The sequence below is a fragment of the Callithrix jacchus genome, chromosome 14, assembly GCF_049354715.1.
Source record: "Callithrix jacchus isolate 240 chromosome 14, calJac240_pri, whole genome shotgun sequence".
NCBI classification, from domain to species: Eukaryota; Metazoa; Chordata; class Mammalia; order Primates; family Cebidae; genus Callithrix; species Callithrix jacchus.
This window is the reverse complement of record NC_133515.1, coordinates 76066366-76086420: the sequence shown is the minus strand read 5'-3', so window position 1 is coordinate 76086420 and position 20055 is coordinate 76066366. Positions and strand designations below refer to the sequence as shown.

General features: G+C 42.4%; 1 protein-coding gene across 50 annotated transcripts in view; it reads left to right on the top strand.

Annotated features, from left to right (window-relative positions):
* The window catches only part of ARHGEF33 (Rho guanine nucleotide exchange factor 33), a 142924-nt gene that overhangs the window by 38638 nt on the left and 84231 nt on the right, over positions 1–20055 (top strand). For all 50 annotated transcript variants that reach the window (XR_013526655.1, XR_013526652.1, XR_013526649.1 and 47 more), the window contains 6 exons: positions 794–958; positions 1278–1399; positions 2662–2804; positions 7533–7592; positions 9173–9397; positions 15362–15491. Coding sequence is in view for 41 of the 50 variants with exons in the window: in XM_078349468.1 (XP_078205594.1) it covers positions 794–958; positions 1278–1399; positions 2662–2804; positions 7533–7592; positions 9173–9397; positions 15362–15491 (845 nt within the window). In the remaining 9 variants the exon portion in view is untranslated. The remainder of the gene's footprint in view (positions 1–793; positions 959–1277; positions 1400–2661; positions 2805–7532; positions 7593–9172; positions 9398–15361; positions 15492–20055) is intronic.

Sequence of the window (20055 nt, the reverse complement as noted above, 5' to 3'; positions counted from 1 at the left end):
GCTACAACATGCCTAAGGTCTTAGTACTTTAGGACAGAACCAGGATTTGTACCCTACCTGATCCAAAATTGAACACTTCTTTCATGATGTCGGAGTTGACAATAGAAGTTCAGTGTGTGAGCTCCTACATGACCAGGACTGACTGCTGAAGATGACTCATATCACCATCAACAACATTCTGAGCTCCTGCCATATTCTACCAGATATTTCTGTGCCTTTCTTATGAGTTAAAGCCTACCGTCATTGAAAATACCATTACCTCCTTTTTCCCACGATACCATCCAAGAGTATTTTTTTTAAAAAACCCTTCTTTTCTTTCAAATAAATTCTCAGTTATGCTTAGTTGTTACTCTGTTTTTTAATTTCTTAAGAAAACAAGAACTGAATTTCCTTACTTCTTATGATAACCAGAGAGAATATGACCCATTTTCTTCTTTCACAGATTTTGAAGAGTTACTGGATCAAGATTCACATACATGTTTCTTTTCAAGTAAATCTCATTTTAATCAAAGGTGTCAGAATAGAAGCTTGCAGAAGTACTTGTAAACTTAATTAATGGCTTGCTTTCTTCTCATTTTCCAAGCTTCAGCATGTGCTATATAAAGACGACGCTCTTTTTCTTAGACGAATGGGGCCAAGCTTGTCTTAAGTTGTCCAAACTGAAGTACACTAGTAAATGAGGTCTGTAGATTTTCAGAAGCCTTGCTTCTCAAGCAAAAGAAAGATCCCAGGGCCAATGGTGCCACTTTAATAATTTTCAGCAAGTTGAATTAACTTTTCATGTACTATTTAGTTGCAGGCCCTAGCCTCTGAACTCAAAACTGGTTTCACAGAAGCAATGCAAGAACTGTCAAGAATTCAACATGGAGAATATGCTTTGGAAGAAAAGGTTAAGAGCTGCAGATGTTCCATGGAAGAAAAAGTTACTGAGATGAAGAATTCATTAAACTATTTCAAGGTAGGCCCCTCTTTTATTTCCTTGCTGACAAGAGAATTTTGGTCTCAACAATAGGAGCAGAAAACTTGCCTTTTTCAATAGCAGCCAAATATACGAATTTTTCCTCTGGGCCAGTCATAATTATCATGGAAAAATACCTTCCATGTTTTCTTTTTTGGAGCTCTGTCTTAAAATTTGAGGCCACAATGGAAGTAATTTTTTTAATTTTATTCATTCATTCATTCAATAAACATGTATTAAAAGTGTAGAGTATGCTAGGTTATGTTATATACTTTTACCCCATGTGCCAGTTTAAAACACAGCAATTCCTATTTTTTAGGAAGAGCTGAGCAATGCCATGTCAATGATCCAAGCCATCACTTCCAAACAAGAAGAAATGCAACAGAAAATCGAACAGCTTCAACAGGAGAAGCGAAGAGAATCTCGAAAAGTTAAAGCCAAGTGAGTGTCTTTTAAAAATGTACTGAAGGCAAACCCATAAGCAATGGCTTCTGCAGAGGCACCTGGAACACCTTCCCCACTATCGGTATCTAGCTAGCTGGCCACTGTGCTTCACAGCTCAGCATTTGATGAAGCCTATAGAATTATAACATTGGCTAATGCCAAAGATAGGTGGTACCTATTATTTAGAAAAATGCATTTAATACGATATGTAAAATGAAAGTGACATAAAATGGCATGAGTGCTTTGATTACTAGGGTAAAAATATATAAAATAACAACTAGAAAGATATACTTAAAAATAATGATGGTTGTGTTAAGATAGTAGCACCACCAGTGATTTTCTTTTTTTATTAATTTTCTAAAATATCTCTAATGCAATTATTATTTTACTTCTAGGGTTGAAAATAAATTTATGCTAAACAATGCCTGGACCAGGTTGAATCAAGTAAATTTTCACCATTAAACATACATAATCTTTATTGCTACTTATGTGGTTTTGTTTTTCCTTCTTTTTTTTTTTTTTTGAGACAGAGTCTTGCTCTGTTGCCCATGCTGGAGTATAGTAGTATGATCACAGTTCACTGTAGCCTTGAACTCCTGGGCTCAAATGATTCTCCCACCTCAATCTCCTGAGTAGCTGGAACTATAGGTGTGGCCACCATGCTAGCTAATTTTTTAAAAAAATTGTAGAAATGGGGTCTCCCTATGTTTTCCCAGGCTGGTCTTGGACTCCTGGACTCAAGTGATCCTCCTGGTGTGGCCTCCCAAAGTGGTGGGATTACAGGCGTGCTCAACCTACTTATGTGTTTTTAATATTAACAAATTGAAAATAGAATTGTAGGAATAATATGTGTGTGACCCTGAAGAATAGGTTGTTTTCAGGAGAGGACCTGCTGCTTTCTGGTACTTCTGAGTTGCATTTCTGAGTGAATGTAAATCATCGCAAGCAAATTGTCACCATTGCAAACTCTGAAGATCCTGATGATAAGGAAGCCAGTAACAAAAAAATAAGAATGTGGGTATTATAATTAGAAAGGTGATTTGTAAATATTCGAAGTTTTTTTCTCCAACTGAGGTGATGAATTAAGTTGAAAGATATGGATTGCTAATATTTGACCACTTTTAATTTTCAAAAATAGCAATTTATGTGGTCCAACCTAATAATTCAGACATTTTCTTGAGTTAGTCTGAACTGAATCTTCTCCTAATCGATCAGATATTAAGAACCAGAATAGACTTGTCTTTATTTCTCTTTCCTAGGAAAACTCAGAAAGAAGAACACAGCTCACAGGCCGGGCCTGCACAAGCACAAGGAAGTCCTTTTCGTTCAATCAATATCCCTGAGCCTGTTCTTCCAAGCGAAGACTTTACCAACCTTTTGCCTTCTCAGGCCTATGAAAAAGGTACAGTTCACAAATCATAGTGAATTAATCAAGTATTTTTCTCCTGATTCCTAGGGCTTAAGAATGGGTTTAACCCCTTCATCTTTGTTAGAGGAAAACGGTGTATTGCCTGGAATTTTTCCTTTTGTAACTGGAATTTAGGAGAATCCAGAGGATCTAAGAGGCCACAAGAGTTTGCCCAATTTTAAATATTTTTTTTTAGTGGCGGAGAATACTAATCTGGATACTTCTAAATTTCAATTGAATTAAAATAATTTATTGTACAATCAATATTATGCTAACCCATAAGAGAGAAATATTACAAAAAAATCACTTACTCTAATAAGTCTTTTTTTTTTTTTTTTGAGATGGAGTTTCACTCTTGTTACCCAGGCTGGAGTGCAATGGCGGGATCTCAGCTCACTGCAACCTCTGCCTCCTGGGTTCAGGCAATTTTCCTGCCTCAGCCTCCTGAGTAGCTGGAATTACAGGCATGCGCCACCATGCCCAGCTAATTTTTTTGTATTTTTAGTAGAGACGGGGTTTCACCATGTTGACCAGGATGGTCTCGATCTGTTGACCTCGTGATCCACCCGCCTCAGCCTCCCAAAGTGCTGTGATTACAGGCGTGAACCACCGCGCCCGGCCAATAAGTCTTTTTTTGAGTTGGAGTCACACTGTTGCCTAGGCTGGAGTGCAATGGTGGCATCTCAGCTCACTGCAAACTCTGCCTCCCAGGTTCAAGCGATTCTCCTGTTGAGACAGGAGTAGCTGTGATTACAGGCACCTGCCACCACGCGGGGCTACTTTTTTGCATTTTTAGTAGAGACAGGGTTTCACACTATGTTGACCAGTCTGGTCTCAAACTCTTGACCTCGTGATCTGCCGACCGCAGCCTCCCAAAGTGCTGGGATTACATTTGTGAGCCACTGCGCCCAGCCTGCCTTTTTATTTTTATTTTTATCTTTTACCTATTTGAGAAATTCATTGAGAGACTAATAGGTGCAACCTGGGAAAACTCACTTGATCCATCTGGGGACTGGGTTCATTGCAGGTGGCTCTATTTTCTTTCCTTTAGGACATGAACGGCCGGGCGCGGTGGCTCACACCTGTAATCCCAGCACTTTGGGAGGCCGAGGCGGGTGGATCACGAGGTCAAGAGATCGAGACCATCCTGGTCAACAAGGTGAAACCCGTCTCTACTAAAAATTCGAAATATTAGCCGGGCATGGTGGCGCACGCCTGTAGTCCCAGTTACTCAGGAGGCTGAGGCAGGAGAACTGCCTGAACCCAGGAGGCGGAGGTTGCGGTGAGCCGAGATTGCGCCATTGCACTCCATTCTGGGTAACAAGAGCGAAACTCCATCTCAAAAGAAAAAAAAAGGACATGAACAGCTCTGCATAAGAGGATGATCCTCGCTGGGAAACAGTATAGTATACAATAGGCTTAGAAAGTAAAAGTTCAATGCCAGGTCTGGAGCAGCTAAACATATTCACAAGATAAAAGGTTAAAAATTATTTTTACAAAGTAAATGTGTACATGTTTAGACAATGTGAAACAGTCCCCAGGGAAATAAATAATCACAGAATGTGTTGAATCCACTGAAAACAGCTGATCCAGATGATTTCACTGCCCACATGGATTTAAATGAACTCTTTAGTGGCAACCCCTCCTTCCTTTTCTCCTACATAGACATGGTCATAGTCTATTCTACAGAGTTGCTGCAGAAATGTAAGATTAATGTGCTATGATAAGACATTCTGCACATACTTGGCAGCTTGTGTTAAAACTCAGAGTTCAAGAACCAAACATTCAGAAAGTCTTGGTTTATCCACTGTTAATGATAAAATAGTACAATTATCATCTATCCTCCCAAAATTCAGTAGCTTAAAATAGCAACCATTCATGGTTCACAGTTTCTCTGAGTCAGGAATCCGTGCACAGCTTAGCTGAGTGCCTCTGGCTCAAGGTCTGTCGTTAAGGCTGTAATCAAGGCATTGGCTATGGTTGTCATCTCATGTGAACGCTCTACTCAGGGGCATCTATATCCAAGCTTATTCACATGCTTATTGGCAGGCTCCAGTTTTTGTAACGTGAGACTCTCTAAGTGGCTGCCTTACAATTTGGCAGCTAGCCTCTCCCAGGGCAAGCGTTCTAAAAGAATGCTCAAATATAGAAGAAGCCTCAGTGGGTTTTTTGGTTGTTGCTGGTTTCTTTTGTTTTGTTTTGTTTTGAAACAGAGTTTCACTCTTGCCACCCAGGCTGGAGTACAAGGGCACAATCTTGGCTCACTGCAACCTCCACCTCCTGGGTTCAAACGATTCTCCAGCCTTAGTCTCCTAAGTAGCTGGGATTGCAGGAACCCGCCACCACACCTGGCTAATTTTTGTATTTTTAGTAGAGACAGGGTTTTGCCATGCTGGTCTTGAACTCCTGTCCTCAAGTGATCTGCCCACCTCAGCCTCCCAAAGTGCTGGGATTACAGGTGTGAGTCACCGTGCCCAGCCTACAGTCTTTTCATAACCTAATCTTAGAAGTGGTAGTCCATCTTTTCTGCCATATTCTATTCATTAGAAGCTAATCCGTAAATCCAGCCTTTACCTGAGGGAAAGGATTACATGAGGACATGAATGCTAAGGGTGCAGATAATTGGAGCCATCTGGGGCTGCTTACCACAAATAGCTGACCTCCCCATTTGAGAAGGCAACCACTTTAGGTGAGCCCTGATGCAATAACTTCATTTATGTGTCTTATGATTGTATAACTTGTCAGTTGGAAATGTCATTTTGCAGGCCCAAGCATACCTTAGCTTTGGGTTCCTTTCCCCATGCAAGACACTCTCAAGAAGATGTTCCGCCTCCCCACTCCTGACATATTCTTGCTTGAGAAAATGGAAAACTAATTTTTTGAAAGATATAATCTTCCTATCCATCTCTTCTTCTTACCTCCTGTTTATTCTACCTGTTCGACATTGGCTTTCATCCTTACCACTTCATTAAAATGTGTTCCTTACCTTTCCTGGTAGTTTTTGGCACCCTTGATGCCTGCCTTCTTTTTTTTTTTGAGACAGAGTTTTGCTCTTGTTACCCAGGCTGGAGTGCAATGGCGCTCGGCTCACCGCAACCTCTGCCTCCTGGGTTCAGGCAATTCTCCTGCCTCAGCCTCCTGAGTAGCTGGGACTACAGGCACGCACCACCATGCCCAGCTAATTTTTTGTATTTTTAGTAGAGACGGGGTTTCACCATGTTGACCAGGATGGTCTCGATCTCTTGACCTCGTGATCCACCCGCCTTGGCTTCCCAAAGTGCTGGGATTACAGGTGTGAGCCACCGTGCCTGGCCGATGCCTGCCTTCTTGAAACATGCTCTTCTTTTGGCTGACACTGTTCTTCTTTGATTTTCCACCTACTATCTGGACACTCCTTCTTAGATTCTCTTTGATTCCTCATGACTCTCAGAATAAAGTCCAAGTTCCTTAACACAGTTTATGTGGCCATGTTTTAAATTGCCTCTGCTTTTCTCTTCAGACTTGTATTTTGTTACCCTTGACTTCTCTCTGCATTAAAGCCACCCTGACGTTTTCCCTCTCTCTATCCCTCCTGCTTCTCTCCCTCCCTCCATCCCGGGCGCTGTTTTAGGTGGTAAGATATAGGAATGAACAAAACAACAAAAATTCCTGCTTTCATGGAGCCTTTCCTCTGAGGCAAGCAGACAATGAGCAAGATAAGTAAGATATGTAGTATGTTAGAGAGTGACAAGTTAATGAATAAAATAAGTAAAGAGGAATTGTAATTTTAAATAGGGTGCCAGACAAAGACCGGAAGGAAGTGAGAAAGTTCACTTATGGGCACTGAGGGGAAGGAAGAGAGGGAACAGCCAGTGCCGGGGTCCTGTGAGAATATGACTGACATGTTCAAGGAAGACCAAGAAGAACAGCAGGGCTAAAAAGCAGATTGAACCAGGGAGAAAACAGGAGGTACAGTTAAAAAAACAAAAAAAGGAAAACAGCAGGCATGGGTTGGGAGCAGATGTTCTAGCGCTCTGTGATCATTATAAGGGCTTTGGCTCTGACACTGAAATGGGACGCTATTGGAGGGCTAACCAGAGAAGTGATCGGTTTACTCTCTTTTTTTGGAGACAGGGTCTTGCTCTGTCACCCAGGCTGGAGTGTAGTGGCACAATCTTGGCTCACTGCAGCCTCAACCTCTTGGGCTCGAGCGATCTTCCTATTTTAGTCTCCCAAGTAGCTGGGACCACAGGCGCACACCACCATGCCCCACTAATTTCTGTGGTTTGGAGCTGGGGGGTGAGGGGGGGTTTTTGTCTTGTTGCCCAGGCTGGCTTACATTTTAACATGTATCATTTTACATTTTAACATGTATCATTCTGTCTTTTTTTTTTTTCTTTCTGTCTCTTTTTATTATTACCATCATACCACTGCCACCACCATTACAGTTAAACAACTATTTAACTCTTACAAGATGCCAGGTAGTACTTCAAGCAGTTTACAAATCTAACTTATTTATTTCTTACTGTAATCCTTGGGTAAGTACCGCTCTTGTATCTTTTTACTGCTCCGAAAATAGCACTTGCCATACTATACTGTAATTTCTTTTCTTCTTTTTTCACTGCTCTGCCTCCCCCACAAAACTGTAGAATCTCCGAGTCTGCCCGAATGCCTGGCTCATGGGAGGTGCTTAGTCCGTGTTAGTAGAATGAACGCTGAATGAATGCTTTCCTTTCTCTGCAGCCCAAGAGTCCAGATCTGTTCATGTAGGAGACAGTAATGTGAAGGGAATGATGGGTCCTGGTAAGTGGCTTTTCTCTTAGTTTTCTTTTTTTCCATCAATTCCATTCTTTCCCTCTTCCACCTTCTCTGCTTCCACTTCCTCAGTTTCAAACCAGGCATGAAAGAACTTACAAAAGAGAAAGTTACGAAGTTATGAAGATTCTAAGATGTATACTAGAGCAGGTAGGTGACTCGTTTAAACCCAAGGAGAAAGAAGGGCTAGGAAAGCTTGAGACAAAACCAGTATGCTTCCTTCTTTCTGGTTTATTTCAATGACTAATCAATTCACACTTGCCAAAAACTTCAGGTAAATGTGGCATGACATAAATTTTCCGTGGATCACACGCTGTATAGTTTAATTCAAAAGTTATTTACTTTTACATCTGTATAGTGCAGGTAATAAAGAAAAGACTAAATAATATAAAAGAAAGAGAATAGACAACAAAATTTTAAAAGGATTTATTTAATTTACTTAACTGACAATTTGGCGGAATTTTATAAATTATCTCATCTTCCCTTTCTCCTTCCTTTCTAGCATTAGGGTCAAGGAGAAAATGGCCGAAGAAGACATTGTTTTTGGCACCCTTCCTCCTCGTCTTTCTGTATTCTCTTCCCAGGAGTGCTCCAGTGCCTGGTGTGCTCACCTGAAAGCAGATATAAGGAGTCAATACATATTACTATAAATTAGCTATACTATTTGATCAATTCATTTTTCAAAACTCCTTATTTAGTAAAGACTATGTATAAAGCATAGAGGATGTATAAACCAGAAACAGAGGGGACCCCATGCAGCTGCGGACACTTTTGATCCTTAATTGGTATATTTAATCCTCAAAGGATAGTTGTACCCAAACAGAGACAGATTCATTAAGAGTTAGTAACCAAGGCTGGGTGTGGTGGCTCACGCCTGTAATCCCAGCACTTTGGGAGGCCAAGGTGGGTGGATCACCTGAGGTCATGAGTTCAAGATCAGCCTGATCAACATGGAGAAACCTCATCTTTACTAAAAATACAAAATTAGCCAGATGTGGTGGCGCATGCCTGTAATCCCAGCTACTTGGGAGGCTGAGGCAGGAGAATTGCTAGAACCTGGGAGGTAGAGGTTGCAGTGAGCCAATATTATGCCATCGCACTCCAGCCTGGGCAACAAGAGCGAAACTCCATTTAAAAAAAAAAAAATAGAGTAACAAGGCTGGGTGTGGTGGCTCACGCCTGTAATCCCAGCACTTTGAGAGGCTGAGGCAGGTGGATCACCTGAGGTCAGGAGTTCAAAACAGCCTGGCCAAAAAACCTCTCAGCTCTACTAAAAATACAGAAATTAGCTGAGTTTTAGTAAAACCTTGGCTCTGCTAAAAACAAAGAAATTAGCTGGGTGTGGTTGCACATGACTGTAATCTCAGCTACTTGGGTGACTGAGATAGGAGAATCACTTGAACCTGGGAGGCAGAGGTTGCAGTGAGCCAAGATCACGCCATTGCACTCCAGCCTGGACAACAAATGTGAAACTTCGTCTCAAAAAAAAAAAAAAAAGTAACAAACATAATTTTAAAAAGGATTTTGATAGCAGGTTTGTTTCCCCCTGCCTTCCCCTGCAACACCAGGAGTGAACCCAACAACTCCAGAAGCAGAAGAAAACCTCAAGTCTTGCCTCTCGGCTGAGATCCAGCCCAAAGGCCATCTCCCATCTGGCATGTGGAGGCAGCCTAAGGATGGTAAAGAATGGGGTGAAGAATACGTCACCAAAGACCACCCGGATAAACTCAAGGAGGCCAGCCAGGGTAGACACAGCTCCTTGGAAAACGTTTTATGTGAAACCTCCTTAGCTGGTAAGTTCCAAGGGGAATGCAGGCTGATAGTTTAAAGAACGGGATGTACCAGAGCTTTGAACCCTAAGGCAAGAATCCTTACAGTTTAGATTCAGTGGACCCATGAGGCCACCTAGTTCCTGGTTTCCTTTTCAGATGAACTAAAGCCTATAGAAGTAAAGGGACTCACCAGCCCTTGGCCAGTGACTACCACCTTGATTGTGAGTGTCCATGACACTTAGCAATGTAGTGCTATGGTGGGAGTTGGAGAAGGAATGAGGCTGGTGGAGAAGGCAGGACTGTTTAGCCAATGATGTGGAATCTTCTATAAACAGACCCTTCATCAGTAGTCTACCACCAAAACATCACACCTGCAACAGGGCCTGTCCTCCTTCCTTTTTCCCTCCCTCCTTCCTTCCCTTCGTATCATAAATCATTGCTGAACAATTACTGTGTCAGACAACGGCATTTCCTCCTGGCTATTTGACGGGAAGTAATTTTTTAAAAATTATTTTGAATTTTTAATATCAAATACATGAAAAGTCAAATAGTATTAAAAGGTTTGGTGTGGAAAAGAGTGGCAACAACTTTAAACTCTTTTGACAGTTTTTTTCTGGCACTTGCTTCCATGATTTCTTTTGGGGGGCACAGGGGAGGAAGAATGGCAGGCTCAGGCTGGGTACACAGTCCTCTTCTGCTTCTACGTTTAAAAAAAAATTGTTTAGCCAAGCATGGTGGCTGTACACCCGTAATTCCAGCACTTTGGGAGGATCCGCTGGACCCAGGAGTTGGCCAGCCTGGGCAACATAATGAGACCCGTCTCTACAAAAAATAAAAAACCAAATTAGCTGGGTTCATCGCATGTGCCTGTGGTCCCAGCTACATGGGAGTCCAAGGTAGGAGGATCACTTGAGCTCAGGAGGTAGAGGCTGCACTGAGCTATGATAGTGCCTTTGCACTCCCCAGCCTAGGCAACAGAACAAGACCCTAGCTCAAAAAAAAAAAAAAAAAGGTTTACACTACTTTGTTTTTTACTAATATTTTCTTGAGGGTTAATTTACACAGTAAAATTCACAGAGCTTACAGTTATGCTGATAGACATTTTACATGTTTATATCCCGTGTGATCAGCACCCAGATCAGGATATACAGTATTTCTGTGCATGAAAGAACCCTAGAAAGTTCTTTCATGAACTTTTCCAGTCAATATCCACACAGAGAACCACAATTGTGACTTCTAGTACCACAAATTAGTTTTGTCTGTTCTTAAACTTCGTATGAATGGAACAATACAGTGTGTACTCTTTTGCGTCTTGCCTCTTTCTCCTAACATAATGTTTTTTAAAAAGATTTATGTATATTTTTGTACACAATTCATTTGGTAGTTCATTCCTTTTTATTAATCACATTGAACAAATTTATTACAATTTTAAAATCCCTTCTCCTGTTGCTGGACATTTATATTGCTTCCAGTTTTGGGGCTATTATGACTAAGATACTATGAATATGTATGTATTTTTTTCTTTCGAGACAGTCTTGCTGTGTCGCTGAGGCTGGAGTATAGTGGTGCAATCTCTGCTCACTGCAACCACCACCTCCTAGGCTCAAGGGATTCTCCTACTTCAGCCTCCTGAGTAGCTGGGATTACAGGTGTGCACCACCACATCTGGCTAATTTTTGTATTTTTAGTAGAGATGGGGTTTCACCGTGCTGGCCAGGCTAGACTCAAACTCCTGATTTCAAGTGATTCGCCTGTCTTGGCCTCCCAAAGTGTTGAGATAACAGGCGTGAGCCACCGTGCCTGGCTTGCTATGAATATTCTTGTACAATTTTTTTTTTTTTTGGAGGGGATATATGCCCTCATTTCTCTTGGATGTATATCTAGGAATGAAATCTTTGGATTGTAGGTTGTGGTTATGTTTAACTTTAAGAGAAAATGTCAAGCATTTTTCTAAAGCAGTTGGATAATACTCTCGCTAGCAATGTATGAGAGCCCTGTTGTTTCACATACTTTCCAATACTTGGGAAGGATGGTTAGTCCTTTCAATGTTAGCCATTCTCAGGGATGTGTACTGGTATCATACTGTAGTTTTAATTTGCACTTTCCTGGGGATTACTGATATTAAGTATGTTTTTATATGCTTGGCTATTCATGTATCTTCTTTTATAAAGTGACTAAGTAAGTCCATTGACCAACTACGTTTTTTTTTAAGGCAGGGTCTTGCTCTCTTGCCCAGGCTGGAGTGCAGTGACATGATCACAGCTCACTGCAGCCTTGATCTCCTGGGATCACGTGATCCACCTGCCTCAGCTTCCCAAGTAGCTGGCACTACAGACACAAGCCACTAAGCCCAGCCATTCTTTTTTTTTTTTTTTTTAGATAGAGTTTTACTCTGTCACCAGGCTGGAGTGCAGTGGCACAATCTTGGCTCACTGCAACCTCTGCCTCTTGGGTTCAAGCAATTCTCCTGCCTCAGCCTCCCAAGTAGCTGAGACTATAGGTATACGCCACCATGCCCAGCTAATTTTTGTATTTTTAGTAGAGTCGGGGTTTCACCATGTTGGCCAGATGGTCTCAATCTCTTGACCTCATAATCCGCCCGCCTTGGCTTCCCGCAGTGCTGGGATTACAGGCATGCATGACTGTGCCCGGCTCATCCTTTTTATTTTTATTTTTTCAATGAGCATTTGCCTCCATCACCCTTCCTGCTTTAACCCAGTGTACTGCCATCATCCTGGGACTTCCCAGTCTTCTTAAGAATTCCCTTCATCTGCAGTGTGAACTGCTATCAAAAAACAATACACACACACAAAATTTTTTTAAATAGAATTCCCTTCATCTTTCTTCTCTTTTCCATTCCTGTTTGCTTGTTGTTGATTTTTTTTTCATCTTCTGTATCCTTGGTTTCTTGGTTTACTCCTGGTTTTGGGGGAACACATTGTCCAGTAACTTCCACATATGTGATCGCTTGGTGGGTTCTTCTTGCTGGCTTGCTGTGCAGGTGGAGCTGCTTTACCGAGACTGCTGTATTGCAATAGAATAGAGCTGAATAAACATACAGACAGCTAAGCAGCAGATGGGAGTTTATCACTCAAATCAATCTCCCTGAAAATTCAGAGGCTGAATTTGGTGGGCAGGGGGATAGGGAATGGGTGCTGCTGATTAGTTGGGGATGAAATTACAGGAATGTGGTCCTCAGATGCTAAGTCAGCCTGTGGGTGAGGGCCACAAGACTGGTTGAGTCACTGGTTGTGGATCCAGGTGGAGTGAGTCAGCTCCAGCAATGGAAAAGTCTGGAAAGATGTCTCGAAAGACCAATCTTAGGTTCTACAGTAGTGATGTTATCTATAGCAATAACCAGGGAAGTTACAAATCTTGTGACCTCCAGAACAATGGCTGATTATCATTTAACTATGCCTATACATCTTAGCATAATTCATCATATGAATTCATAATTCTTAATACTCACCTTTTGGCCTTTCATTAGTTTTTCAAAGATAGTTTGGGTACCAAATTGGAGGGTGTGGGGTTAGTTTTGGGAAGGGTTATTATCATCCTTGCTTTAAGTTAAACTATGAACAAAATTGCTCTCAAAATCTCAGCCTATGCCCAGGAATGAACAAGGGCAGCTTGAGGTTAGATGCAAGATAGAGTCAGCTATGTCAGATTTCTCTTGCTGTCATAATTTTGCAGAAATGGTTTTACATATTTGATTAATAATTTGCCCAAATATTACATCTTTTTTCCTCATAATTTTGAAGCAATTGTTCCATTGTCCTTTAGCTTCTAATTTTGCTGGTAGGAAGTCCAGTGCCATTCTGATACTCAGTTTTTTGTATGTTACCTGATTTTTCTATCTGGTGACTTTTAGGATCTTTTTTTTAATCCACGGTGTGCTAAAGTTTCACAGTGATGTGATATGCCTTAGAATGATGTGAGTCTTTTTCATTAATTTTGCTGGGCACAAGGGCCCTTTTCTCTGGAAATACATGTCCTCGGATTTTTTTTTCCTGTTACTAATTTGATAATATCTTCTCGTCCATTTTCTTTCTTTTCTCTGAAACTTCTACTAATCCGATGTTGGATCTCTTGGACTGATTTCCCAACTGCCATCTCTTGCTCTTCTATTTTTCTTCAATACATCTCTTTCTTATTTTTTTTTTTTGAGCAAGGGAAATTTCTTTTACTTCGTCTTCTACTCTTTTAATTTTTTCTTTTTTTTTTTTTTTTTTTTTGAGACGGAGTTTCACTCTTGTTACCCAGGCTGGAGTGCAATGGCGCGATCTCGGCTCACCGCAACCTCCGCCTCCTGGGTTCAGGCAATTCTCCTGCCTCAGCCTCCTGAGTAGCTGGGATTACAGGCACATGCCACCATGCCCAGCTAATTTTTGTATTTTTAATAGAGATGGGGTTTCACCATGTTGACCAGGATGGTCTGGATCTCTTGACCTCGTGATCCACCCGCCTGGGCCTCCCAAAGTGCTGGGAATATAGGCCTAATTTTTTCTATCTTTTAAACGATGTTTAAAACTTTCTCCTTTTAAAAAAATTATCCTCTCTTTTTAAAACTAGCATCCTGCAAGTTGTTAAATGGCTGGAATATGTTTCTTGCATCTCTTTGAGAATATGATTGTGGCCAGGTGTGGTGGCTCACACCTGTAATCCAAGCACTTTGGAGGCAAAGGCAGGCGGATCACCTGAGGTTGGGAGTTCAAGACCAACCTGACCAACATGGTGAAACCCCGTCTTTAAAAAAAAAAATGAGAATATGAATTGTAAGATTAAAAATTTTTATTCTTTTGTATCCTGCATTGTCTCTGTTTCTTCAGGGTACCCCCTCCTTGTAAAAAATACAAGTATATTTTCTTTTTTCCTCTCTTTCTTTTATGGTATAAGCTTTATTCAAATGCATGAGCATCCTGAGCTAAATATATATAAGAAAGAGTTCCTAGAAAAACCCTGGAATGTATTGACCAAGCTTGTAAATCAGTGGGTTTCATTATAGACAGGCTAATCAGATGGCAAATTAACTTTTTGATAGTTGACCTCTTTTTCCTTTTTGAGATGGAGTCTTGCTTTGTTGCCCAGGCTGGAATGCAATGGCACCATCTCAGCTCACTGCAACCTCTGTCTCCTGAGTTCAAGCAATCCTCCTTCCTCAGCCTCCTGAGTAGCTGGGATTACAGGTGTGCGCCACCATGTCTGGCTAACTTTTGTATTTTTAGTACAGATGGGGTTTTGCTATGTTAGCCAGACATGATCTTGAACCTCAGGAGTTCAAGATCTACCCACCTCGGCCTTGCAAAGTGCTGAGATTACAGGCGTGAGCCACCGTGTCTGGCAGATAGCCGACCTCTTTATTTCAGTGTCGGTGGATCTTTTTTCCTTGGGCAGTTCAGTTTTTCTAGTGGAAGACCCTCCAATCTCCTGCCTGAAGAGTTTAAACTTGGCTGCTGGCAGTCTAGATCTACAGGGGAAGGAGGCTGAGGGAAGTCTCACTGTTCAGTGTGAAGCCTTCCCTGAGTCCTTTTGTTTTCATTTTAGCATCTCAACTCTACTATGTCTAAAGTCTTCAGCCCAGATCCCAGAAACCAGGACTTCTCTAGTTTCGTTTTTCTTGTTTGCCATGGGGAGGAAGTGAGGAAGCCATCTGGCATGGGGGTGAGGATCTGGAGGTTCAGCTGCCCCCTGCATAGACTTTCAGCAATTGCTCCTGCTTTCAGCATTGCCCCTTAGTTGCACTTTCTAATGTTGCCCCTGGTGTCTCCAAACCGAGAGCTTTCTGGCTGCTGCTCAGCAGATTTTTCATCTGCAGATGGGGACACCAAGACTTCGTGCCCTTTGCTCTGCTGAATGAATTACTGTGTCTCCATTCTGCTTTCTACCTTTCAAAAACTTGCAGATGGTTCTTTTTATTGCTTGCATTTAATAGGATTTTTGGAAGAAATGGTTAATATCAAGTCCCTCTTTGGTTTATTTCTATAGCTAAAAGACAGACTGTGGCCCTGGAATTGCTTGAATCTGAAAGAAAATATGTCATTAACATCTCTCTGATCTTGAAGATAAAAGCCACATTCCAGGGGTCTGATGGAAAGAGGAATTCCAAAGAGAGAAGGTATCCATGCACTCATTGCCTTTGCTTTTCAGATTGATTAGGATTTAAGGTAAGTGGTTTATTGTTTCCACTTTGGGATGTCTGGGGCCTATAAAGAGTTCCAGAAACAGTCTCTGAAAAGAGAAGAGACAGTGATGGCAGGTGTCTCAGCTCACTTGGTGCTGCTATAACAGAATATCACAGACTGGATAACTTACAATGAACAGAAATGTATTATCTCACAGTTCTGGAGACTGGGAAGTCTAAGATCAAAGTGCCTGCAGATTCAGTCTCTGGTTCTGAGATGGCATTTTATTGTTGTGTCCTCCAGAGAGGAGGAATGTTGTAGCCTCATGTGACAGAAGAGCAGAAGAGAGCAGGACAGCCCACTCCCTCAAGCCCCTTTTGTAGAGGCAATAATCCATTCATCGGGTGGAGCTCTCAGACCTAAACACCCACTATGGGTCCCACCTCCCAGTACTGTTGCATTGGGGGTTAAGTTTCCAGCACATTAATTTTGGGGCACAAATTTAGATCATAGCATTAGGGAACCCCTGGCAAGCCTTAAATTTAGATTTTCATTAAGGTAAGAAAATGAGTGTACTCGGCTGGGCCTTCAGTGTCTCTAACATGCCTTTTAAAAACTTTAAGGGGGAACAAATGCTACAGTGAGGGAAGCTTTGCTCTCTGTTGCCATCTGCATGGGGTCTCCATGGGTCACAGATCTCTTAGAAGCAAAAGGGAATTAATGTGTGGAAAACTTAAGCACTCAGTGGCCGTTAGAGAAATGGATGCAGGGTTGATATACTGCTGGACCTGGGCCTTTCTTATTATCGTGTGGGTAATGCACACTTGCGCAGGGTCTGCCACCTGTTGTAACAGCACACTTTCCCAATGTCACAGCACTCCTCCACCTATATCTGTTCATAGTCTTTAGATTGTTTTTCTGTTTCCTTCTCTGTTTGGAGAAAGCAGGAAGGAGGAAAATAAGACTTGGTGAAAAAGATTAATGTAATGAATATGTAATAATCCAGAAAAATTGAGGAAAGGCCAATTCAAAGGAATGGGAAATCTGGATTATGGAGCACTATGAACATATGTGGCACTATTACCTTGACCATTCCTTTGGTGGTTCGTTAATTCTGAATCTACCCAGGGAAGCCCTTAATTATAGTTTCCTGCTCCTTACCATCCCCCCAAATCCAACTGACTTGGTGGCTGCCAACAATATACTCAGTCACCAAAACACACTGCTGATCCTCCTACCTAAATGACCAAGTGAGGCACTACTCCCTGACAAACCCATAAGTGGCTTAACTATTTTCAAGAGTGATTTTACTACGAAAGCAAGGTGAACAAAATACAAAGCAACAAGAACAGAAAGGCGAAGGTGACCCAGCTAACGCTGTGACCAGGCAAGGCTCTGGACTGAGCCTCACCTTCTCTCAGAGGCTGCCGGATTCTCAGCACTTCCTTCCCCATCTGACCCTTCCCACTGCTCCTCCTAGACCCTCCCAGCTGCACTGGAGGCCTCTGGAAGTCTCTATGGCCTCTAGCTATGTTGCTGTTGCTAAAGACCTACTCAGTTTATGGGAAGGAAATCTAAAGGTGGCCTACCCTTTGGTGTGGCTTTACTTCCACATGGAAAATTCTAAGCCAGCAGCATCTCTTCTTAGTCTGAAAATCTGGGGAGGCAGGGCAAGGCTGGGAAAAGAGAAAGAACTGTTTACTGTGGAAGGGAGTGGTAAGCAGCTGCTCTGCTAGGCACTTGAATTATAACTTCATGAACTGTTCAGCAGAACCCTGTGACCCCTGCCTTACAGATACAGGCACTAAGGCCCAGGGAAATCTAAAGCCACAGAGCCCAGTAGTGCAGGCCTGCCCCACCCTGTACTGTGTGCAGTCTCTGCATCATACCGCTTCCCTAAGGCCACCGCCTTCATCAACAGCACTATGTAAAGTTTCTCAGAGAGGCAGAAGCACTGAGTGTCTCTTCCTATTTTAAAACCCAATCTTCCCTCTTGAACGATAAGTTTTTACTTCACATCTCAGTTGATTTGTTAAGTAGGGCTGCTAGGTATGTTTATCTAGCCCTGTTGCAAGCTTCCAGCAGGCAGGAGATCATAGGGAGAGGCCAGACCCTGCAGAGGATTCGGGTAGATAAAAGAGAGGACCCTTGTTGACTTGCTGTCACCTCCTATTTTCTCTTCTCTTCTCCTTTCTCTTCTCTTCCTTTTCTTTCCTTCTTTCTTTTTTTTGAGTTGGAGTTTTGCTCTTCTTGCCCAGGTTGGAGTGCAGTGGTGCCACCTCAGCTCACCAAAACCCCTGCCTCCCGCGTTCAAGTGATTCTCCTGCCTCAGCCTCCTGAGCAGCTGGGATTACAGGCATGTGCCATCACGCCCGGCTAATTTTGTATTTTTAGTAGAGACAGGGTTTTGCCATGTTTGTCAGGCTGGTCTCAAACTCCTGACCTCAGGTGATCTACCCATCTCAGCCTCCCAAAGTGCTAGGATTACAGGCGTGAGCCACAGCGACTGGACTTGTCACCTCCTATTTTTCTAAGACATTCTCTTATGACTCATCACTGGGAAGAAGGAGTAGATCTGTCCCCCAAATCCTACAAGATTAAAAAATTAAAGCTATCATACAATCCTCTATGAAAGTAAGATGATAGTTAGAGCTGAGCACGGTGGCTGATGCCTGTAATCCCAGCACTTTGGGAGGCTGAGGGGGCAGATTACTTGAGGTCAGGAGTTTGAGATCAGCCTGACCAACATGGAAAAACCCCGTCCCTACTAAAAATACAAAAATTAGCCAGGCGTGGTGGCACATACCTGTAATCCCAGCTACTCAGGAGGCTGAGGCAGGAGAATTGCCTGAACCCGGGAAGCGGAGGTTGCAGTGAGCTGAGATCGCGCCATTGCACTCTAGACTGGGCAACAAGAGTGAAACTCCATCTAAAAAAAATCATAATGGTTATTTCAAGAATCCATGATAATGTTATTCATGTTAGTTATTTGCTAGGCTAACCCTCTTTTTTCTTTGCACAGACCAAGCAGAGAAAAGCTTCAACGCAATACTCTTCATTGATACTGAATATGAAGTCTCTGGTTCTGAGCTTGGTGGTGCTGCTGCTTTTCTATCCTAGGGTTATATTTTCATTATCCTCCTCCACTCATTATCTTTTTCTTTTTTTAAAGCTTTTCTGAAACCTCTGCGTGCAGTTTATTTTTTTCTTTATTTTTTTGAGACAAGATCTCACTCTGTTGCCCAGGCCGGAGTGCAGTGGTGCAATCTCGGCTCACTGTAACTTCCACTTCTCGGGTTCAAGTGATTCTCCTGCCTCAGCCTCCTGAGTAGCTGCGATTACAGGCACACACCACCATGCCCAGCTAATTTTTGTAGTTTTAGTAGAGACGAGGTTTCTCCATGCTGGCCAGGCTGGTCTGGAACTCCTGACCTTAAGTGATCTGTCCTCCTCGGCCTCTCAAAGTGTTGGGATTACAGGCACGAGCCACCATGCCTGACTTCTATGTGGACTTCAAATAGACCAGCTGAAGGAAATACAAAGCAGAATGAGATGATTCCTTTTCTCTATTGGCATTTTTCTCCATGCAAAGATGAAAATAAGTGTATTAACATTTACTACCTTTCCCATCACAAACCACAAGCTTCAACACTTTTTACCCTATTGGAAAGTAACCTGGGATGCAAATAATCCCCACTGCAAGTACAACTTGACACTCAAGCCTGAGGTGGCCACATCTTCTCCAACCTATTAAATAAAACCTTAGGTTTTTCCTTAAAAAAAAGTGAATCACTCAAGAGCTTCCTCAGCCTGTTTGAAGCCAGCCCTGCCCCTGGCCAAAAGGGCTGGAAGTTGCAGGGGCACATGCTGCTGGCTGACACCTGGGCAGAGCTAGAGGGCTATGGTTCATTTGTTTGGTTTGTTTAGAGACAGGCTGGAGAAGGGTATAGTGGCCCAATCAAGGCTCACTGCAGCCTCAAACTTCTGGGCTCAAGTGATCCTCGCGCCTCAGCATCCCCAGTACCTGGGATTACAAGCATGAGCCACAGCGCCCTGCTAATTTTTCAGTTTATTATAGAGACAGCATCTCGCTCTGTTGCCCAGGCTGTCATGTGTCTAAGGATCACAGAAGTTGGGGTTCTGTTCATTCCTTGTTATGGCTGAGTAGTAGTAAAAAAAAAAAAAAAAAAAAGAAGTTGGAGTTCTGGGCTTTTTTGGCTCTGACCTAGAGAGAGACACAGCTTCAGGATCACAGTGCTGTCTGAACACTTGTGGAGGGGGCAGTGATCAGTTCAGCAGGATTGTCCATTAGCCTTGTAAGCTCAATTCCAGTGTTATGTCCACCAAGAACTCAACAAGTGTCATGATACAGATCACCACCAGGTGGCACACGCTTAATGATCATGCCCATCCGAGGTGGTGGGAACCTGCTGCCGCGAAGCTCAGGAGTTATTTTAGCCTCTTACTGGGCAGGCAAAAGCTAAGTTATTAACCTGAAACTATAAGTGGATTTTTCTTTCTTGCTTTTAGTGCATTTACCTCACTGATTAAGTATAT